Source organism: Meleagris gallopavo, chromosome 1, assembly GCF_000146605.3.
Source record: "Meleagris gallopavo isolate NT-WF06-2002-E0010 breed Aviagen turkey brand Nicholas breeding stock chromosome 1, Turkey_5.1, whole genome shotgun sequence".
Taxonomy (NCBI): domain Eukaryota; kingdom Metazoa; phylum Chordata; class Aves; order Galliformes; family Phasianidae; genus Meleagris; species Meleagris gallopavo.
The window spans coordinates 149,847,279-149,867,657 of NC_015011.2; the positions used below are offsets into that span (position 1 = coordinate 149,847,279).

The following is a 20,379-nucleotide window of genomic DNA, read 5'->3' on the forward strand; positions in this document are numbered from 1 at the left end:
ATCTGCTTTGTAATTCTCTCACCTGTGCTGGTAGTGAAGGAGTGGGTTCATCATTGCAGTTCTTCATATTCTCTCCATGCTCACATAAGTAGCTACAGAGGGCAGCACAAGGCATAAATTTACTGCAGTCCTTCGCTCGAGTAGGGGGCATTTGCCTTTGATAGCTGAGACTTTAACCAGTTCAACCAGCTCCTTCAGCAGATTCTTTTGATCATCCTGGTCTTCATGGCGTATTTCTGACACTGCCTCGGGTTCATCACGATTGATCACTATGGACAATTCCTCCTGCATGCCATTCTGGCCCTTTTCCATTTTATCTAGTCTTTCTGCCATTTGGTAGATGGCTGATATGGAAGCATGGGATGGTGGTAATCTTTGTTCCAAACTTTCAAGTGCAAGAATCAGTTCAAAAATTGGGGGTCTTCTGCCTAGGTCTTCATATCTATTGGTCGTTTCAAACAATGAACTGGAATACCTTCCCAGTGCTGTTCTTGTGAGCTTCTACCGTATTTCAGGTATACTCACCGTACATTTGGAATCATGGTCCTGGTGTGGACTATTAGAAATAAACTCAGAATCATACAGCATTTCAACTACAGCTGTTTCTCTCAAATACAGGATGCCTTTCTCAACAGTATTCCAGCTTTTCATCCCAGGCTCCAGCTCGGTTCTGAAGGGATATCTTTCCTTCACAGCTAATAACATTCGTTCCCAAAGGGTGGCATCTCCCTCTGTCAATAGCTGAGTCTCAAGTGATGCTTCCTAGCTGGCGGGCTTCATTACTATTTAGAGACATGCTACCAGCCCCATTGTCCCAACACCAAAGCAGCCAGGCAACAACAGTTTCACTCAGATGTCGCATAAACTCCTTTTTTATGTCTTGGATTTCAGTCATTTTCAAGATTCGACAAATAGCGGTAACAGTGATTCCTTCTTCATTGCTCTCCTCTCCACGTCTCTTACTTTTCTCGATTGCCTTTCTCGGTGATGGTGGTTTTGAGAAGGGCCCCTTGCCTGGATCTTCCTCTATTTCCTCCGCTTCTTCTTTCTGTTCTAAACGTGACAACACCCGTTTCCATTTCTGGCCTTCCACAGGGGCAACTGAGATTGATACTGGTGCCTCCTGCAATTGACCAAGGTTCACTTGGAGGCTTCCCCTTTTGGTTCTGATCTCACTTTGGAAACACTCTCTCTCCGCGATAGTATTATATAGAGCTAGGTAAGCACAAGCTAAGCCCCAAATAAGCTGTTCCTCCTCAGATCTTTCTGAGCTGCACCTAACCCAAATGCTCGCTTAGTTCCTCAGGGTCCCACAGGTGTTCAAGAGTAAAATCACATGACACCGGGGGTCCCAACGCTTCTAATCTCTGGCCTAAACTTCTCCATATTCCCTGCCACTCCACATTCTCTGGCTTCAGGGAAAACTTCCTCCACATAATGTAAAATCCTATCACAGAGAATACATTCAGAGAGATTGATATCACAGTACCTAAGCTGGCACCCTGAACATGCATAAGGAACTGGGAAGAGCACCTGGAAACCAGTCCAAACATTATATTGTCTGTTAGATTAGCCAGGGAACCAGTCAGGTATCTCCATCAGTGCCCTTAACTGACTACTGATATGTGCCAATCTGAAACAGAATATGAGGAGTTTAAAAAGGAATCAATATGTTCCATGGATCATAAGGGTCCTTAGTCCTCTATATAATGCTCTTAAGATGACGTAAAAAACCATAGTTGCCCGCATTCTCCACCAGTAATTGTCACGGGTTATCCTTAGATATAAGTGTGTGACAGGGGGCCACAGGCCCGGGAAAAGAAAAAAAAGGGGAACACGAAACGGTTTGCCGCGACCCGGCCGGTCCCGGGCCGCGTGCGCTCCGGGAGAGGGGGAAGGGCAGAGAGTTAGCTGATAGTTTGAACAAAGAGAAAACACAACGGCAACGATCTGAGGAGGAAGGGGAATTTACTGAATCTAACTAAATCAAACAAAACGAGAGAGACAAGAGTATCCAAAATGAGAGTCAAACCACGATAGTGCAAGGAACAGCACATGCTTTCTCCACGGTGAGCTGAGACAGCTGAGCCAGGGCCAGACATTGGGAGAGAGGCAGCCGCTCTGCGTCCTGTCCACCGCTCCCCCCACTTCCTGTTCCTGCCAGATCCTCCGGGGATGCCGCCCCCTTCCCTCCCAATCAGGATACTCAAAGAGTCCATAACAGTAAATGGAACCGGAACATTAACTGGTTAACTCCACATGATGTTCTGCTGTGGAATACTGACAACAAAAAATCATGAAACCACAACAGATGAGGTTCAACAAGGCCAAATGCCAGATCCTGCACTTTGGCCACAACTACCCCGGGCAACACTACAGGCTTGGGGCAGAGTGGCTGGAAGACTGCGTAGAGGAAATGGACCTGGGGAAATTGATTGATGCTCAGCTGAACATGAGCCAGCAGTTTGCCCAAGTTGTCCCCAAGAAAGCCAATGGCATCCTGGCTTACATCAGGAACGATGTTGCCAGCAGGAACAGGGAAATGATTGTCCCCCTGTACTCAGCACTGGTGAGGCCGTACCTTGAGTACTGTGTCCAGTTTTGGGCCCCTCACTGTGAGAAAGACATTGAGGCCCTGGAGTGGGTTCAAAGAAGGGCGACAAAGCTGGTGAGGGTTCTGGAGCACAGGCCTTATGAGGAGCGGTGAAGGAGCTGGGATTGTTCAGTCTGGAGAAGAGGAGGCTCAGGGAGATCTTATTGCTCTCTGTAACTGCCTGAAGGGAGGTTGTAGTGAGCTGGGGTTCAGCCTCTTCTCTCGTGTAACTGATGATAGAACTAGAAGGAAATGGCTTCAAGCTGTGCCAGGGGAGATTTAGGCTGGACATTAGGAAATACTACTTCTTTGAAAGAATGGTCAGGCACTGGAATGTGCTACCCAGGGAGGTCGTGGAGTCACCCTGGAGGTGTTCAAGGAACATTTGGATTTTGTGTTGAGGGACATGGTTTAGTGAGTGCTATTGATGTACTGGTGATGGATGGATGGTTGGACTGGATGATCTTGGAAGATCTTTTCCAAGCTTTGTGATTCTGTGATTCCTGTGCAATGAACAAGAGCATCCAATACTAGATCAGGTTGCTCAAAGCCCCGTCCAGCCTGACCTTGAATGTCTTCAAGGATGGAGCTTCTACCACATCTCTGGGCAACTTGTTCCAATACCTCACCACCATTATTGCATAAAATTGCAAAAACCTTTTTGCTTATATCTAGCATAAATCTATTATCTTTAAGCTTTAAATAATTTCCTCTTGTTTTATCATAACAGACCGTTGTTTTCTGTAGCTCCCCTTTAGATAGTGAAAGGCCGCTATCAGGTCACCTCAGGCCTTCCCTTCTCCAGGCTGAACAGCCCCAGCTCTCTCAGCCTGTCTTCACAGGAGAGGTGTTCAATCTCTTAGATCATTTTTGTGGCTCTCCTCTGGACATGCTCTACTAGGCTTATATCTCTCCTGCACTGAGGAGTACCTTTACACTTTCAAGCAAAAATTGGATATTGTGTTTCAGTAACACTTTCCAATTACCTTAAATGTTGTTGAGTTTGAAATTTATCCCATTAATGTGCTTGGAGTACAGGATGTTAGTTTTATTGCTCTTGTATGAAAGTCTATGGATTTCAAACTTACTGTAATCACAGTAAACTTGAAGAGAGACCTGCTGAAAAAAGTGCGGGACAAAATCATACTTCTTCAGTGAAGTAAGAGTAAATTTAAGAGATCTAATCATCTTAGGCAAGAAGATTTCAGAAAAAAAATGTAGAAGCAGAAAATTCAAGATTTCTTCGAGCAGTTATTTGGAAGTTATCTGTAATATAATTTGTGTTTTTTTCTTATATATTAATATTCAATTTTAGATGAAACAGAAGTTAAGTAGTTTGGAGTAAATTGCTGATGCTGTTTTTCTTTACGTTAAGGAAGTTGAAGTGGATCTTAGCATTAGATCTTCATACTAGAGTATAAGATCAGGATCTTGTTCAAGGTCTCTCTCAATTCTTTTAAAAGTTCAACTCTGTTCATACTAATCTAGTTCTCTATCACCCTCTAAGTTGGATTAGAATGAAGTGCACAAACTGTGTAATTTTTTCTAATTTCTGTTAAAGCTGGGCAAGGTGATTGTGTTTCTGTCTGCAGTCTATGTGCCTGTTTTCTGTAGACAGTTGGTAACTCAGCATTTTAAGGTTACAATTGTCTGATTTGGATGCAAATTGACAGTAATAGCTGTTAGTTGTATATTCTGTTCTTTAGCTGTGTTTTTACAGTTTTGTTTAAGGATACAGTGCAAACAATCAACACTTTCATTATTTTTTTTAGTTAATAGTTATAAAACAAATGCTATTGTGTCCTCAGACTTTTTTTGTGGAATAACATGTGATTTATTTATTTAAAGCAAAAAGCAGACGACAGTCAAAACCGTATAAGCCTAAAAAAATCATCAAAATGGAAGGAAAGATTGTGATATCTACAGCTTGCAATAATGGAAGCAGTTCTGTAATTTCAAAAGATGGAGAACTCTACATGTTTGGAAAAGATGCCATTTACTCTGATAGTACAAGTAAGCTAATATTTGTTCTAAGTGATTTCTCAAATAGAGTAATTTAAATTACTCTGCAAAACTTCAGCCAGTGGAAATTATGTTTGTATTTCTTACACTCCTAATAGATTTCTGAATTTCTTCTGATTCAGCCAGGTATGACAGAAGTATAGAAAGACAAAACAGTTTCCTTAAGTTACATAAAAATACGTATATAGTAACACTGGAGAATCCTTGCGCAAAGGGAAAAAAAATACATTAGTTGTATATTTAAAGTATCAGTTGTATATTAGTTGCACATTAGACAACTACACAGGAAAGTCAGAAATGAGACATATTATGAACAGTGCATGCAGGAGACCAGGCCTTATAAGTTTATTTACTCACAACTCTGAGAGACATTTGCTTGTGATCCAGTACATATAAATTTAAATAATTTTCTAAAGAAATAAAGTCCAGTGTGATTATTACGACTCTTTTAGAATTGTTTTCGTGAAGTGTTTTTGACTTTTTTCTTTTTGCAGGACATGCAATTTAGGTCCTAATTCTCTTTTCTCTTCTTACCCTAATGCTTGTTTTGTCTATCAGTTAGTCTTCTATTTACCATTAATTTAAAAATTGTCAGTGTTCATTAGCAGTTATGTTATATTATGGAGGTTTTCATCTCAGGTAGAAAGTGCAATCTACCACTCAACTGATCTATGTCATATAGGTTTAGTAACAGATTTGAAAGGCCATTTTGTGACTCAAGTAGCCATGGGGAAAGCTCACACCTGTGTACTAATGAAGAATGGAGAAGTTTGGACATTTGGTGTAAATAATAAAGGACAGTGTGGACGAGACACAGGCTCCATGAGCCAGGGAGGAAAAGGTAAGGAACCTAGGTTTTTTCTTTTGTTTTGTGTGCTGAAAAGTATTACAAGCAAAAACATAACTCGAAGTATTTTATCTAAATGTAGTTCTGAATCTAAGTTTAATACATATGCTTTCAAAAAAAAACTAAAAACACACAAAAAACAACAACAACAACAAAAAAAACAAGCATGCGTGAATGCTTTTACTTCATTTCTTGGGCATTTGACATTTTGCATGTACAAGTAAACTTAGCTATGTAAAACAATTACTTCTGTTTTACTGGTGAAAAAGCTTTTCTTTAAAACAATAAAACAAGACTCTATGACTCTTTGTCTTACTATGTGCGTTTGTTCTAGTAACAAAAAAAAGTTCAACCATCGTTCTCATTTCATCTAGTGTCTGCTTTGTTTGCATAAACAGTGCATGGATTCAAGTCTACATCTTTCTGCATACATCTGAATATATCCCTTACTCCAAAATGCAGATATGAAAAATTTGTCCTTCACCTTTGCAGAATATTTTATAAATGACAAGTAAATGGTCTGTTACTTGTATACAGAATAAAAATGTTTAATTTCCCTTTTAATTGCGAAGCGTAAATATCAGCCCCAGCCCAAGTTTGGATAGATTTCAGAAATTTAGTTGTGCCAAATAAGAATGTGAATCAGGCATTGCTAGTCATTCCTTTTAAAATCTGATTTGTGAGTGTTCTTCAAATTTTCTTCATTAGCCACTATTAAGATCAGAAAACAGCTCTTTCTTGTTTCACTGTCTTTTTAGGCTTTGGAGTTGAGAACATGGCAACAGCAATGGATGAAGATCTAGAAGAGGAACTGGATGAAAAAGATGAGAAATCGATGATGTGCCCTCCAGGCATGCATAAATGGAAGCTGGAGCAGTGCATGGTGTGCACTGTTTGTGGAGACTGCACAGGCTATGGAGCTAGCTGTGTTAGTAGTGGCCGTCCTGACAGAGTTCCTGGAGGGTGAGCATATGGAAATACACTTGCTTTAGATGGTTGAACAGGCAAAACACATGGAATTCAAACTAAACTGATGTATTCCTAAATTTAAATCTAAGATAACATTTTATCTGAATATGGGTATGTGTGTTCAAAATCAGAAAGCATATACAAACTTACAAAACTTAATTTGTAAATAGCTTGTAGAGGCTACATGTTATTTAATTCTAAATGCATTTTTTATATTCTGCAGGATATATTTTGTTTTACTAAAAGCTGTTGAATATGGGCAATAACATTGTCTGTCTTGTGACAGACATGTCTCTTGAATGGCATTTATAGAACAGAGCTATTATCAGGCACAGTCGATGTGAAGTCATGAAGGAAAAGGCCTGTCTTAGTAATTCGATCTTCTATGATAAAGTCAGTGGCTTAGTGATTGAAGGGTAGGCAGTGAACATAACCTTTCTAGATTTTAATAAGACTTTTGATAACAGTTCATTGTAGCATCTTTTTGGATAGTTGGAGTTTAATAGGTTCATGTTACACTTAGTGGTGAACTGGCTGAAATCCAAAGCTCAGGGGTTTTTAGTGAATGAGGCTGCATCTGGTTGACAGCCAGTCACCAGCAGTGTTCTGCAGGACTCACTTCTCTGGCCAGTTCTGTTCAACATTTCTATCAGTGATTTTGGATGCAGGAGTTTGGTTGCACGCCTAGCATGTTTGCTGATGATACAAAACTGGAAAGTTCTGTTGATTCTGTGGAGGAGTTAGAAAGATCTACATAGAGTGGAGCATTTTCCAATCAACAATGATATGAAATTCAACAAAGGTAAATTCTGGGTACTGCACCTGGGACAGGATAATGCCAGACACTGGTGCAGACTGGGAGAAGAGTGATTAAAGAGTAGTCTTGAAGAAAGGTCCTTGGGATGCTGGCTGCAGGCCCAGTATGAGCTAACCGTGTGCCTGGGCATCCAAGAAGGCAAACCTCGTATCCAGGTGGTCAGAAGAGATATTTCTCCTGTTGTACTTAGCATTATTGTGGCCTCAGTTTGAATATTGTGTACAGATCTGGGCACAGTATAAAAAGGATGTTAAGATATTTGAGTGTGTCAAGAGGAGAGCAACAAAGCTCGTAAAAGGTCTGGAAAGCGTGTGCTGTGGGGGAGGCTGAGAACACTTGTATTGTCCATTTTGAAGAAGATGAGGCCAAGAGGCGACCTCACTACTCTCTACAACTCCCCAAGCAGAGATCCAGGCTCTTTTCCGTGGTAACCAATGATAGAATGTGAGACAACAAAGCTGTGCCAGAGGGGATTCAGGCTGAGCATTAGAGAAAATCCTTTACTGTGTGAGTGGTCAGTGAAACAGGCTTTCTAGCAAGATGGTTGATGCTTCACACCTGTCAGTGTTCAAGAGGCATTTAGGCAACACTCTTAATAGGCTCTTTTTGTTAGCCCTGGAGTGATCAGGCATTGGACTTGATGATCTTTATGGATCCCTTCCAACTCAACATGTTCTGTTCTGTTGACAGGGCTTTGGGATTATCTTTTTGTCCTACAGTATAAGTTTTTATCTTTCTTTTCTGTTTGCTTTTATCTGTTACTAAAGAGTTGAGTTGCATAAAGATCCACTGCTTTGCATTGCATGTGTTTGCCATTTTCTTGTATGTATTTTCCCATAATGTGCATTTAATTAATTGGAAAAAAGTTAATGCTGAGAAGTCAGTTTGGATGTGTATTGTCAATGTACGCTTCCAGGCGCAATGCAACAGCATCTAGAATTTAAAGTAGTTATACTATCTGTTAATCATGGGAAGAATTATGTTATAGGTTTGTTCTATATGTGGGCATGTATGTTTAATTACCAAGCCATTAGTGATGCATGAAAATAAAAGGTATTGACAGAGCAACTCTGTTTGATGCAGAATCTGTGGCTGTGGCTCAGGTGAGTCGGGCTGCGCTGTATGTGGCTGCTGCAAGGCATGTGCTAGAGAACTGGATGGCCAGGAGGCAAGGCAAAGAGGAATCCTTGATGCTGTAAAAGAGATGATACCTTTAGATCTCTTACTAGGTAAGTGATACAAAATTATTAAGATGACTTTTAATTTTCTTACTTATTACACTTTTATTTCCAGTTGAAGTGTTTTTATTTTTATTTTTTATTATTTTTGTGGGTTTTTTTTCTTTTGATACTTCTGTTTGAAATCTTTAAATAAAAGCAGTCCTGCTTCAGTCTTCTGAAACTTGAGTTGGAGTAACAGGCTAATGTAGAAATAATTTGTTATTTCAGTTAAGACTTGTTTTGCATTTTCATTTTTCTGTGTTCTGTGATAAAACTTTGTATCTTAACTAATGCAGTTCCTTCCTTGGAAGTAAATTATTGAACTTCTGGACTTACATGATAGTTCTAATATTTAGTGTTAAAATATATAAATACAGCTGATGAGGCAGATTTATTTATTTATTGGTAATGTGGAAAAGTGAGATTGTTTTGGTAAGTAAGAAACATTTTAAACTTTGTATTACTGCAGGCATGAGTGTGCCAGTTTGACTTGTGTGGTTAGGATGCTGTTTCACTTGCCTGTTTTTCATAGCCCAACAGTATTTCAGTGTTTTTGCAGACACAGAAAAGTTATTTCAGCGTTTTTGCAGACACTGTTTCTTGAGAATTTTTTTTCTTTTATCAGAAACGTTTAGATAAAATATGTTGCCAGGATTATGGAGTTCACTTCAGACCTGCACACAAAGACACATGAATCATAGAATCCTTAGAGTTGTAAGGAACCCATAAAGGTCGTCTGGTCCAACTCCCTTGCCATGAACAGGCATCTCTACAGCTACATCAGGTGGCTCAGAGCCTAGTCCAGACTGGCCTTGAATGTCTCTAGGGATGGGGCTTCCACTGTACCTCTGGGCAACCTTTTGAACACCAGCTTAAGTCTTACCTTTTTCTGAAATCTGTTGTCACGAGATTTTAGTATTACATTCTCTGTACTTAGAGTTGGATAGTTAGAGGTTTGGGGAGACTTTGTTAGGCCCAACAAAGGCCCTTCCTTTTTTTGTTTTTTTTTATAGTTAAGTTTATGTACAGATCATAATGCTTCATGAAAGTAGTGTCTGATATAGAAAAGGATTATAAAGCAATCACATGGTTGAGTTAAAATATTTGTTCATCTCAACTATTTTTTTTCTTTTCCTCTGAAAACTAGGTATAGAAAATCCTACACTATACTTTGAATGTCGGATTTTTTTTTCCATGTAAAAGCTAAATAGAAACTGGAAGTGATTCTTGTGATGAGTAATTCTAATTCTAAGGACCCCCTGAGGTTACAGAAGTAGGTTTATGCTGCATTGCACTGACAGTGAGTGTGATAGCAGCAGCACTGCTTACTAGCTCTATTCTCATGCATGGCCTAGGAGTGTTCCATACAACATGTGGAACAGCCACAGGACCCATAGTAGGAGGCACATTGCAAGGGTTGAAGTGATGTCAGGGTCCGTTGCAACACTCAAAACAGCTGCAGAGCCTGTTGCAGAAATTGGGGCTGCTGCAAAGTTTCTCAGGAGTTGGAGAGTTTGTTGCATTGTCATCAGATCCAGAAGTATTCTTCTCCCCTTGAAGATGCTGAATAGTTTTGAACAGAGCTTGATAGGCATACGCCAGGCCCTGGCATGCTGCAGTGATTTGTCTATTTAGGATTGTCAAATATTCTACTAGTTTTTCAGTATTCTTTAATTGTTCAGAGGTGCAGTTGCAAATTACTGGGAGTGCTCACTGCTCTAGGCACCTGCTCATCCCATCCCATCCTGCCTTAGGGCATATCTCTGGGTGACATTCTTAAATAATTATTTTATCTCAAACATAATCTGAAACACATTCATAACACATTGTAATAGGGGCGCACTGGTTTGAACATCCTATGGATATTCAGAACTCTCAAGAGCTACTGTAATTAGCTCTTGAGCTCTACAGAAAGAGGGAAAAGTGAAAGGGAGGTTGAGGAACTGCTGGAAAGCATCCTCCCTTATTTCTTCCATAGCCGGGCTCCCTGAGGAGACAAAGAGTGTAATTTCTAATAGTATCAACATTATGGCTCCCAAAACCTGAAGCGTTAGTTTCTTTGCTGCCTATTTTATCATGAGATAACCAAGACCACACAACCTAGCAAAATAAAAACCTTAATCCAACCCCCAGAGATGACAAACAACATAGCAGGGGAAATAAGCAGAAAGCGAGGTGCTTCAAAATATAGTTCCATGAGAAGTCTCTTATAGAGCTCCATAAGTAGGAAAAAAATCAACATTTTTTTAATGAACATAACCACCAATTATCAAACTATCACAACATGCTAATTTAACATGCTCTGGGTTGATGTGCTGTTATCTCAACCCTTTGAGCCCCATGTTGGGTGCCAAATTGACTGTTGTGGTTTAAACTAGTTATTGGCTCAGCACCACACAGTTGTTTGCTCACTCCAATCCCTTCCCAGGGGGGTGGCGGGAGAGAATCAAGAAAAGCAAAGTAGAACTCGTGAGTTGAGATACAGCTATTTATTAAGTTAGAGAAAAGGAAAAGGATAATAGTTGTGACTATATATATATATATATGTATAATAAAAAAAATGTGTGTGTGTGTATGTCTATCAAATGTATGTAACAAGTGATGCACAAGCAATTGCTCACTGCCCCCCAACCAATGACCTGCTAGTTCCCCTGAGCAGCGGAAGGCAGAGAGATGAACTCCCACTCCCTTCAAAACTCCTTTTGCATGGTGTCATATGGTATGGAATATACCTTTCTTTAGCCAGTTTGGGTCAACTGTTCTAATTCTGTTCCTTCACAGCTTCTTGGGCTGTTCGCTGCAAATGACCTTGGCTCTATACAACACTGCATAGCAGCAACCTTAAATATCAGTGTGTTATCAACATTGTTTTTCTCCTGGAACTAAAAATGTAGCATCATACCAGACACTTTAAGGAAAACAATTCAATCCCAGATGAAACTAAACCGAGGAGTTAAGTTTTTTGTACTTTCTTCTGCTTTGCTAACTCCTTTATTAGCAGAACAGACACCTCCTGGCCCTGTGTTGTGCCTGCCATAGTTTGAGGGGAGGACATTGAATTGATTGAGCCATATTTTCCTGGGGAAAAGCGAGAGTGCTTCAAGGTGCAGTTTTTTATTTGATGTCAGGAGCAGGATACACCTAGTTGGGTAAATGTTAGAATTTATGTAAAGATGTATGTGCATATTAAAGTAATTGAATGTTTTTTATTAAGCACATGGCATAAGATGGTAAAGTATTTAAGTATGTATGTAAAATGTTTTTAATATGTAACTTGGTTATGTTTTAAAATATGGTTTACATTATATTTTATGTTTGTTTATTATTGTTTTCTATTTATGATTTATAAATAAAATTTTCTGAAACTTTGGGGGAAAATTGAGATCCATGCTAATCTGCAGTATTTATAGAGAGAAAGTACTAAATGCTATTCAGTGAAGTTGGAACTGTGGCAGATTTGTGGAAATCAGGAAATTCAACAGTAAAGCTTAAAACTCTTGATAAAGTTTGCTCATCTCTGCTGTCTCTAAATATTGTGCAAGAACTATATAAAGGATTAGTAGTAAGTAGGCTTCAGTTTCCATGTACTAAAACTCTGTTAAGGTTTATTGCTCTCATAACAATTTTTAAAATTTTTTAAAGTGTATTGTTTTCTTAACCAATGTAGCTGTCCCAGTTCCTGGAGTTAATATTGAAGAACACCTACAGTTACGGCAAGAAGAAAAGCGGCAGCGTGTAAATAGGAGACACAGACTGGAAGAAGGAAGGGGTAAGTGACTTGATGAGAGGCCTGAACTGTCTAAGGAAACTTAGCCTATGTTCTAAGAATGGGAATTAACTGACTTTGCTTAAGTAGATGACTACATTAACCAAACAAAAATCAGAACCTAAAAAAACAGTTTGTTATATAGCCTGCTTTTGAAAAATTGTGAAAATCTATCTGTTTCTCTAAGTGGAGAGAAGCAGTGTTTTATATGAATCGCAGAATCACGGATTTACAGGGGTTGGAAAGTACCTCAAGATATCAAGTCCAACCCCCCTGCTAAAGCAGGATCCCTACAATAGGTCACACGGGTAGGTGTCTGAGTGGGTCTTGAAGATTTCCATAAAGGGAGACTACAACCTCTCTGGGCAACCTGTTCCGGTGCTTTTAAATTACTTTACTATTGTCAATTTACATTTTTTGCTGATTTGCAAGTAAATAGTAGCTTTTATTTTTAATGCTTAAACTGACTTAATGTAGAAAGTTAAAAAGCCTGCAAGATCATACATTGCTCATTCTCTATAGTATGAATTATTTATTATAAATTACTATAATTCATCAATTTTTTCAGTATAATAGTAAGCAAAATTTCTTGCTTTGCAAAGTGAAATTTTCTATACTTAAGTAGCCCAACGCAATCCAGTATATTGACTGCATTAAAACAGATGAAAAACACTGGAGCATTTCAAAATTTGCTTGTTTTGTGTATTATCTACGTCAGGAATTATTGCTGGAATTTTATACAGACTGTGTTCTAACAAGCCTTCAGTACTGCTCTTGTTTTAAATATTTCAGAGTCTTAATCTGATAAATAAATAAAGTTGAGAGTCTTTAGACTGACAGAGCTGATATTTTAGTGAAGTATGCTGATGTGGTTGGTGATGTTCTTGTATTGAGAGGAGGAACAGCAGTGATGAAATTCTGTGCTGTATAAGCTGCTGTTTTGGCAAATACCATTTTGATTATGTCACTAATGTTCTGATTTAAATTTTTAAAAATAATGCCTTTTCAGAATTTGCTACTGGTTTTTTTTGTTTGTTTGTTTTTGTTTTTTGTTTTCCCCGAGATATCAAGTGTGCATTGTGATTGAATTTGTTTTCTAGAGTCCAAGCCACCAAACTTTATGGGGCAACTTTTGACTTTATTTCATCTGCCTTCAAGAAATTACTAGCTTTATCATGAGTAAGGGACAACAGAGAAGAGAGAAACTATGGATGTAGAGAAGGGCAGAATATTTATTTTTCTTTGTATGTTTGCAACTGATTTAACTTTGAGGGTTAATAAGGGAAGCTTTTATTCTTCTGTCTGCATACTGCTGTGTTAATAGTAGGGACAGCTAAAAATACTGAAGTGTCTTAGAAAGGTGTTGATGACAGAGCTGGGAAGAAAATTTTCACTTGGAGGGGGAAGATTGGAACAAAAAAAAACAGAGAACAACATTCCATTGTGTTCCCATTTCTGTGGCTGGAAATAGAACCAGCACAGCTTGCCCACTTTGTGTACTATCTGTCTCTTAAACAAAGATATTCTGGATCTAATATGTTTCAGATGATCCACGTATTTTTACTGTCAGTTTGATAGGGTGTAGAGGTACTGTATTTAAGGTGATATTCCTGGCCAGCTTGTTGCATACACCTGTATTATCTGTGTGAAAGAGAATTGTAATTCTGTATCTCTGTGGATATTGGAGGTGGTCTGGGTATGTCTGGCTGAAAGAGTGCAGATTAATCTCCTTTTCAGAATGGTTTATGATCTAAAGCCTGAGAATATTTTATCACAAATACTTAAGAGAAATCCTGATTTATACAGTCAGGTATTGCCAGATGAAAAATTTGGAGTTTTGTTAACTCTTCATCTAGATGCTATAGTTTTCCATGAGTTGGGGGAGAGAGTAGTGCTATTCCTGAGAACTCTTACATCATTCTTCTCTTTCTTGAGAGACACTGGGAACATTTAAATGTTTATCACATATTGATTTAGATATGCAGAAGGTTTTGCCATCTGAAAAACCGTAGATGATAATTGTTAAGATGCAAATTTTGTGTGTAATTAACCAAGGTTTTAGCTTGGTTAATTTTAGCCAATGCAGAAAGGAAAAATATTTTCTTTCAATCTTATTCTACTTGAAAAAATAATAATAATAAAAAAAGAATATTCATTAATTTTAGTTAAAGCTGTTGAGTATTGAAACAATATTAACTGAGGTTGCCTGCATTTGAACTATTTTAGATTATCCCAAAGTGTAGATAATTCAGTTATTTCAGTAATTAGTTATACTTTGGTAGAACAAGTATTTAAATACTATTATTTAAAATGCTTTCATCAGCAGTGGCATTCTTTGTTCATTGCCAAACCTGCACTTAAATATGAATAAGACAGCTCTGTTCTATATGCAGTCTTTTCCATTTAAAATTAGTGCATTTTGGAAAGAAGCATTAGTGCTTCTTTCCATAATTTTAATTAATTATGCTGATGCTTTCAAGAACCTGAAGTTATATTTGTTTCTAAGTTTCTTAAAAACTTTTTACTTAAAGTTATATCAAACTCATTGATGACTTTGTTTTTAAGAAAGCTTTCAAGAGGAAGTTGTGTATGTTTGTCCTCAATTACTAGAAAATATGAAATTTACATCTGAAAATTACATTAGTATACTTGAGTTGGTGACTTCTATCTGAAAGGGATGATGAGCACTAATAAAGACAAAATATAAATATTTCTACTTTCTAAGTACAGTTTTAGAACTCAGATTTGCCTCAGACTTTATTAGAATATTGTTTCATGTCCAATGTTTTAGTTCAACTTACGTGTATATATATAGAAATGCATCTTTCATGTTTGTTTAACAATATGTAAACGATGAAGTATTCAGAAGAGAGAAAGTGCTTAAATTAATATTATTAATACAAATTCTGTTTAAGTTTTACCACTTGTCAAATTGTCCTATACACTCATACTGGCTTGTCTGCATATCTTTTTCCCTTTAAAAAGTTCTAATAATTTTTCTTTCCCATCTGTTTTATTTATAAATTGTCAGTAGAAAAGTTCTTTAAGAACACAGAAAAAGAAATGTAATCTGTTATTTCTTTCGGTGTTTTGAAGAAAAGAAGCAAGCTTAGCAGTGGGCAGTAGAACAAAAATTAACCTTAGTGTCTACATCACGGTGTCATTGTACATGACTATTTCTGTGGGGAAATGGTAATACCTGAAAAAAAACTGTAAAATAAATGTACACCTTAATCATCTATCCCTGCCTTGTTAGGAATATTAAGGTGTTATGTTTTGTTGTTTTTTTTTGTTGTTGTTTGTTTTGTTTTTTACCTTAAAGCATGTAGTCTGTTTTGTTTTTTGATCACCTTTTAAGTTTACCTACTGTTGAGCTTTTTTTTCTATATTAAGAATTCGTCTCCTTTTTTTTTTAATTATCTGTTTTTTTTCTTACAAGTATTCAAGCAGCCAAAAAAAGAGTTTTACAGTGGAAAGTACCATCATTTACTAACTATGCACAGAAGAGCTACTGTGTTTAAAAGAACATGAACTGTGAAATCAAACACTGATGAGTTAGGGAACAGCAGTATAGAGATTGCCGGCTCAGCCTTAATTTTTACTGCTTGTGTAAAGCAGTACTTTCTGATGCAAATTCTGATTTCATAATTGTATACTGTGTTTTCAGGTAACCTGCTACATTCAGTGCATTGATCTTCGTCTTATGGCCATTTGAAGCCATTAATTTCAGTCCTTTTAAATCACAGCCAGCCAAAGAGCAGTTGTGTAGGGAGAGATATAAAATAAATCAAATATGCTTAAGACAGATTCAAACAAAAAACTCTGTGGAAGTTCTGCCTAAGTGCTAAGATGGACTAGAATGCAGAAGCACATATGCATATGTATGATCTTAATTCACTGCCAGACAAAGATAATCTTGGAAGGTCTGGATCCTGTAGAACACATGGGGGGGGGGATGGGAAAAAGAGCTAATCTTGATGTTTCTAGTTTGAGATGTTTGATTTGACAGCTGTAGAAAAACTTTCTATAAAAACTAAAGGGAGAAAGTGAATATCATTTACATCATAAAGCATTGATTTAAAATAGCAGCACTGCGGTCTGCTAATGACTCCCTTATGTTTGTAACCTGAGCTACTAAAAATAACTGACCTATTAAGGTTATTTCTCTTGTAGATCTACATTAGAGACTTCTAGAAGAGTTTTTCAAGTACTGTTCTGCATTTTTAATAAAATAAAGAAAGCATCTGATGTACGGCTGCAATGTTACACCAGAGTAGTTAATAGTACCTAAACTTTGCTCTCTTTATACAGACAATGTTGTTTGTAAGTAGAGGGCAGATAGGATCTTTGCAAATAGTTCTTGTGGTTTGTTTCCCATATTAGTTTGGAGGGGAGGTGGTCCTTCACAGCACACGACTGAACATGCAGGCTTCATAATGTAATCAATATGTAGGTGTTTCCTATAATATTCTCATTCACAGGTCACAGATCTAACAATAGGCATTAATGGAAAATTAGCCTACATTAATTTGTCAATATAGATTAGCTTAGAAAATAGAGTATTGATGATCTTGGGGAAGAAGAAAGTGCATTTTTGAAGTTTCACATAAGACATTCAAAACATGCCACAAAGCCTGATTTGGGATTTTGTTTTTTTTTGTTTTTCTTTTAAAAGTCTTTCTAAGGACTGGGTTTGGAGTCTTGTGGAATAGTGGCAGATGTATTAGTTGCTCATGATTCATTTCCACTGAATGTCAGGTTACCAGAAGTAAGAGATGCTTCCAAAGAAATTCCTGATGGCAGATTAATTTAACCTTTAAATTAGGCCAGAAAATACAAATTGAAGCAACAAATTGCTTTCCTGTGATGCACACAGAATCATCTTCAGCAGTATTTACATCTAGATTTTTAAATTTGGAGGAAATGTTAAATAAATACATCACTGCTTTCTTCAAATGTGAATCTTCTCTTGAAGGTGAAAGCTTTATATAGATGGGAAAAATTTGAAGAATAAATTAAATGGATTACAAAATTGATAAAAGATCAGAAAAAATCTTATGATTTGAATAATTTTGTTCCTATAACACATATTTTTGGATTGCCATTTCCTTTACGGTAATAACTGAAATGTAAGCATGATAATGACGAATATTTATATGGTTGTGCTATTTATTTTAAATTTAGCATTGACAGGGTGTTAGTATTCTTAATTAGCAGTTTTAAAAGTAATATTTTAGAATGTAAGTCATGATAATTAATCTTCTAACTTATTAAAGACAGCAGTATGTATTTATTATGAGTCTGCTTTTCCATTACTTGGAGTACAGTTGCATACTTATAAATTCAGGTTAAGCTGTCACTGTGGGATATTCACTGTTTCTTTCAATAGTATTCTGATTTTATTGTCAAGAAATAATCACTTCCTTCTGAATTTAGAGAAACAAGTTTATTATATATTTTTTTCCTATTGATTTTAATTTGAGTTTTGTTTAACACACTGTTTTCATTTTGTGAGCTTTCCTATGCATGTGCAAAATGTTTCTCCTCAGGCCCCCTTGTATTTCCTGGTCCTATTTTTATGAACCATCGAGAACAGGCTCTAGCCAGAATCAGACCCCATCCAGCACAGCTAAAGCCTAAGCGGGACAAGCACAAAGGTATTTGGTCTTCCTTATTGGCTAGGGTGGAAAAAGCTGATACTCCCACCTTACCTCTTCCATGCACTCAATCTCTCTTCTCAAAGAAATGCAAAATATGGCTTCTGCCTGTCTTCTTGTTAGTATTTTGTTACCTGAGGAGAAAGAGAACACATTTATATGTTGAGTTTTTTTAAAAATTGTGAATGTTTGGTAGTCTGCATCATCTTTGTTTTCCTTTGCTTTTTTTCTTTTTTACTGAAAAATTTGTTTTTTCTGGGTCTTCTCTCATTTCTGAAGCTATCTCATTCCTAAAGTTTGTAAAGTTTGCTGTAGGAAATTTTAACACCTTCCTGTGTCTCAACTGTCACGTTTGCACTGTGGTTGGTGTTTTTTCTTTTGTTTTTGAACTTGTGCGGTATAACTGGGGTAATTTCTGTAACTTATCAACTCGAGTTTTTAATTCTAGCCTAAAGTTTTTCATTATTAATCCATCTATTAAGAAGACTTTTTTAACAAAACAAGATATTTGAAATAATATAAATTGCACTTTTTTCAGAATTTAAGTAAGGAGATGATTTTGGCATTTATGGCACTACTATTTGTCTGGAAGGCCAACTCATTAAAACTGATTTTGAAACAAGGACTGTATTCAAGTGTTTGCATGTATCTGTATCTATATATAAATGCGTGTGTATTTATAGACAAAAAATATATATGTAAAGTCTAGATTACAGATGTGATCTTAAGTAAACAGAAAGTTCTAAAATGGTAGGGGTCTAGAATGTTTCTTTTTTTTTTTTAAAGAATAGCTAAATTGTTAGAATGACTTTTCACTTGAATTAATGGTAAGTAGTTGTTTGCACATATGCAAAGAAATTGTATGACAGTTTGAAGCCTTTCTGGATATGACTTAGTGCATAAATGTGATCTATCTAATTATGAAGGTACCAGTTCAGGAAATTATGTCAAGCCTATTTTAGGGAAATGAAAGCAGAATTTGATCCTTTGTTTTTGCGTATCTTTTCAGACTATTAGATAAAATCTGAACATCAGCTACTTTTTAAAATTTAAAAATATCTATCTTAATCCCCCTGGTAGAGATTTCATGCTGAAAGACAAAACACACAGAACCTGCTGTCAGTGACAGTTAACTAATAACCACTTTTCTTGAACTAGGTACTTCTGCTAGTTGTACTGCTTGCAAAACTTTGACTCTACAGGGAAGTGCATAACAGAGTATATTTGTCCTAACAATGTCTGTTCTTTTATGGCATATTTTATTAGTTGGAGCTCCCTTTGGCTCTGGGTATCTATCTCACATATATCCTTATTAGAGTTTTGTGCATTAGTCTCAGTTTGAGGTTGGCATTATTTCTTGGGAGTTTGCTCGCACAATGCAGTGACAGACTTGCTCCATAGAATTGACCATTTAGCTCTTTCTATTTCATGCTAAACAGGTAAGGGAGATTTGTCTCATGTAATGTCTTTACAAGTAAACATTGAGAGCTGTCGGAAGATGGCTCCCCTAAAGAAGATCATAAATTCCACTATAAACTAGAAATCTCCTTGTCAACAGTTTACGGGCTGGTTCGGCCCAGTTCCGTGACTAGAAGGGCGGAGGGATCCGCGGATCCGCTCTCCCGGAAAAGGAAAATAGGGGACCCCGAAATAATTGAAAACAGCGGCAACAATCTGAGGTGAAACAAACTAATTTACTAAATATGATATCAGCAGAATTTTATAAGGAGAGAGAGAGAGAGTGTGTGAAATTGAAGGTGGATCGGCCTCACCACAACGCTGAGATGAGAAGCGCAGGCAGAGAAGCGCAGGCAGAGAAGCGCAGGCAGAGAAGCGCAGGCAAAGAAGAGCGCATCAGGTGACCTTGCTGGGAGTTATATCTCCTCGCTGACCACAAAGCCCCCTGGGGAAATGTAGCTCTTCTTCTCCTCCGGACAGGCACCCGGAACTTGAGCATCAGCAGTCAAATTCCCAGTGCATTATATGATGTTATGATGTGGAATACTGATAACGAAAAATCATGAAACCATGACACTCCCCTGACTTCTAGAGGACTTCTCAAGGGAAAATGAAAAATTTGTGAAGTAAGCTGCTATCAAAATAATGGAATTGTGAAAAGCAGAAGTGACATACCTCATCTTAAAAGGCATTCCTCATTTGCTTCTCTTCCTATACACAAGATAAAATCAGTAATCTCAAGCAATCTGAGCCAGAGATGTTAATTTCAGGAAAAAGACATTATGACATTGAAATCAGTACGTTCTTTCATCTTACTTTTGAGTGTGATATTTTTCAAGCCAGCATTTTAACTTTAGATATTTCTTTTAAAGTAGTCTTGCAACAACTCACATCAACCAGACCTGAAAGATTTTCTGGGAAAAATCATTTCAATTTCTGGTACTGAATAGCACAGTACTAAACTTGCCTATACCTATTCCTGTTTTCCAGTCTGCAGCTGTAGAACTTTTCCTTAATGATATTTATTTAA

General features: G+C 37.2%; 1 protein-coding gene across 1 annotated transcript in view; it reads left to right on the forward strand.

The window, feature by feature from the left end:
• The window catches only part of MYCBP2 (MYC binding protein 2), a 208,692-nt gene that overhangs the window by 62,631 nt on the left and 125,682 nt on the right, over window positions 1–20,379 (forward strand). Inside the window, 6 exon segments of the mRNA XM_031552043.1 lie at window positions 4,442–4,606; window positions 5,298–5,456; window positions 6,221–6,425; window positions 8,332–8,477; window positions 12,136–12,237; window positions 17,784–17,891. Of these exon segments, the coding sequence (XP_031407903.1) occupies window positions 4,442–4,606; window positions 5,298–5,456; window positions 6,221–6,425; window positions 8,332–8,477; window positions 12,136–12,237; window positions 17,784–17,891 (885 nt within the window).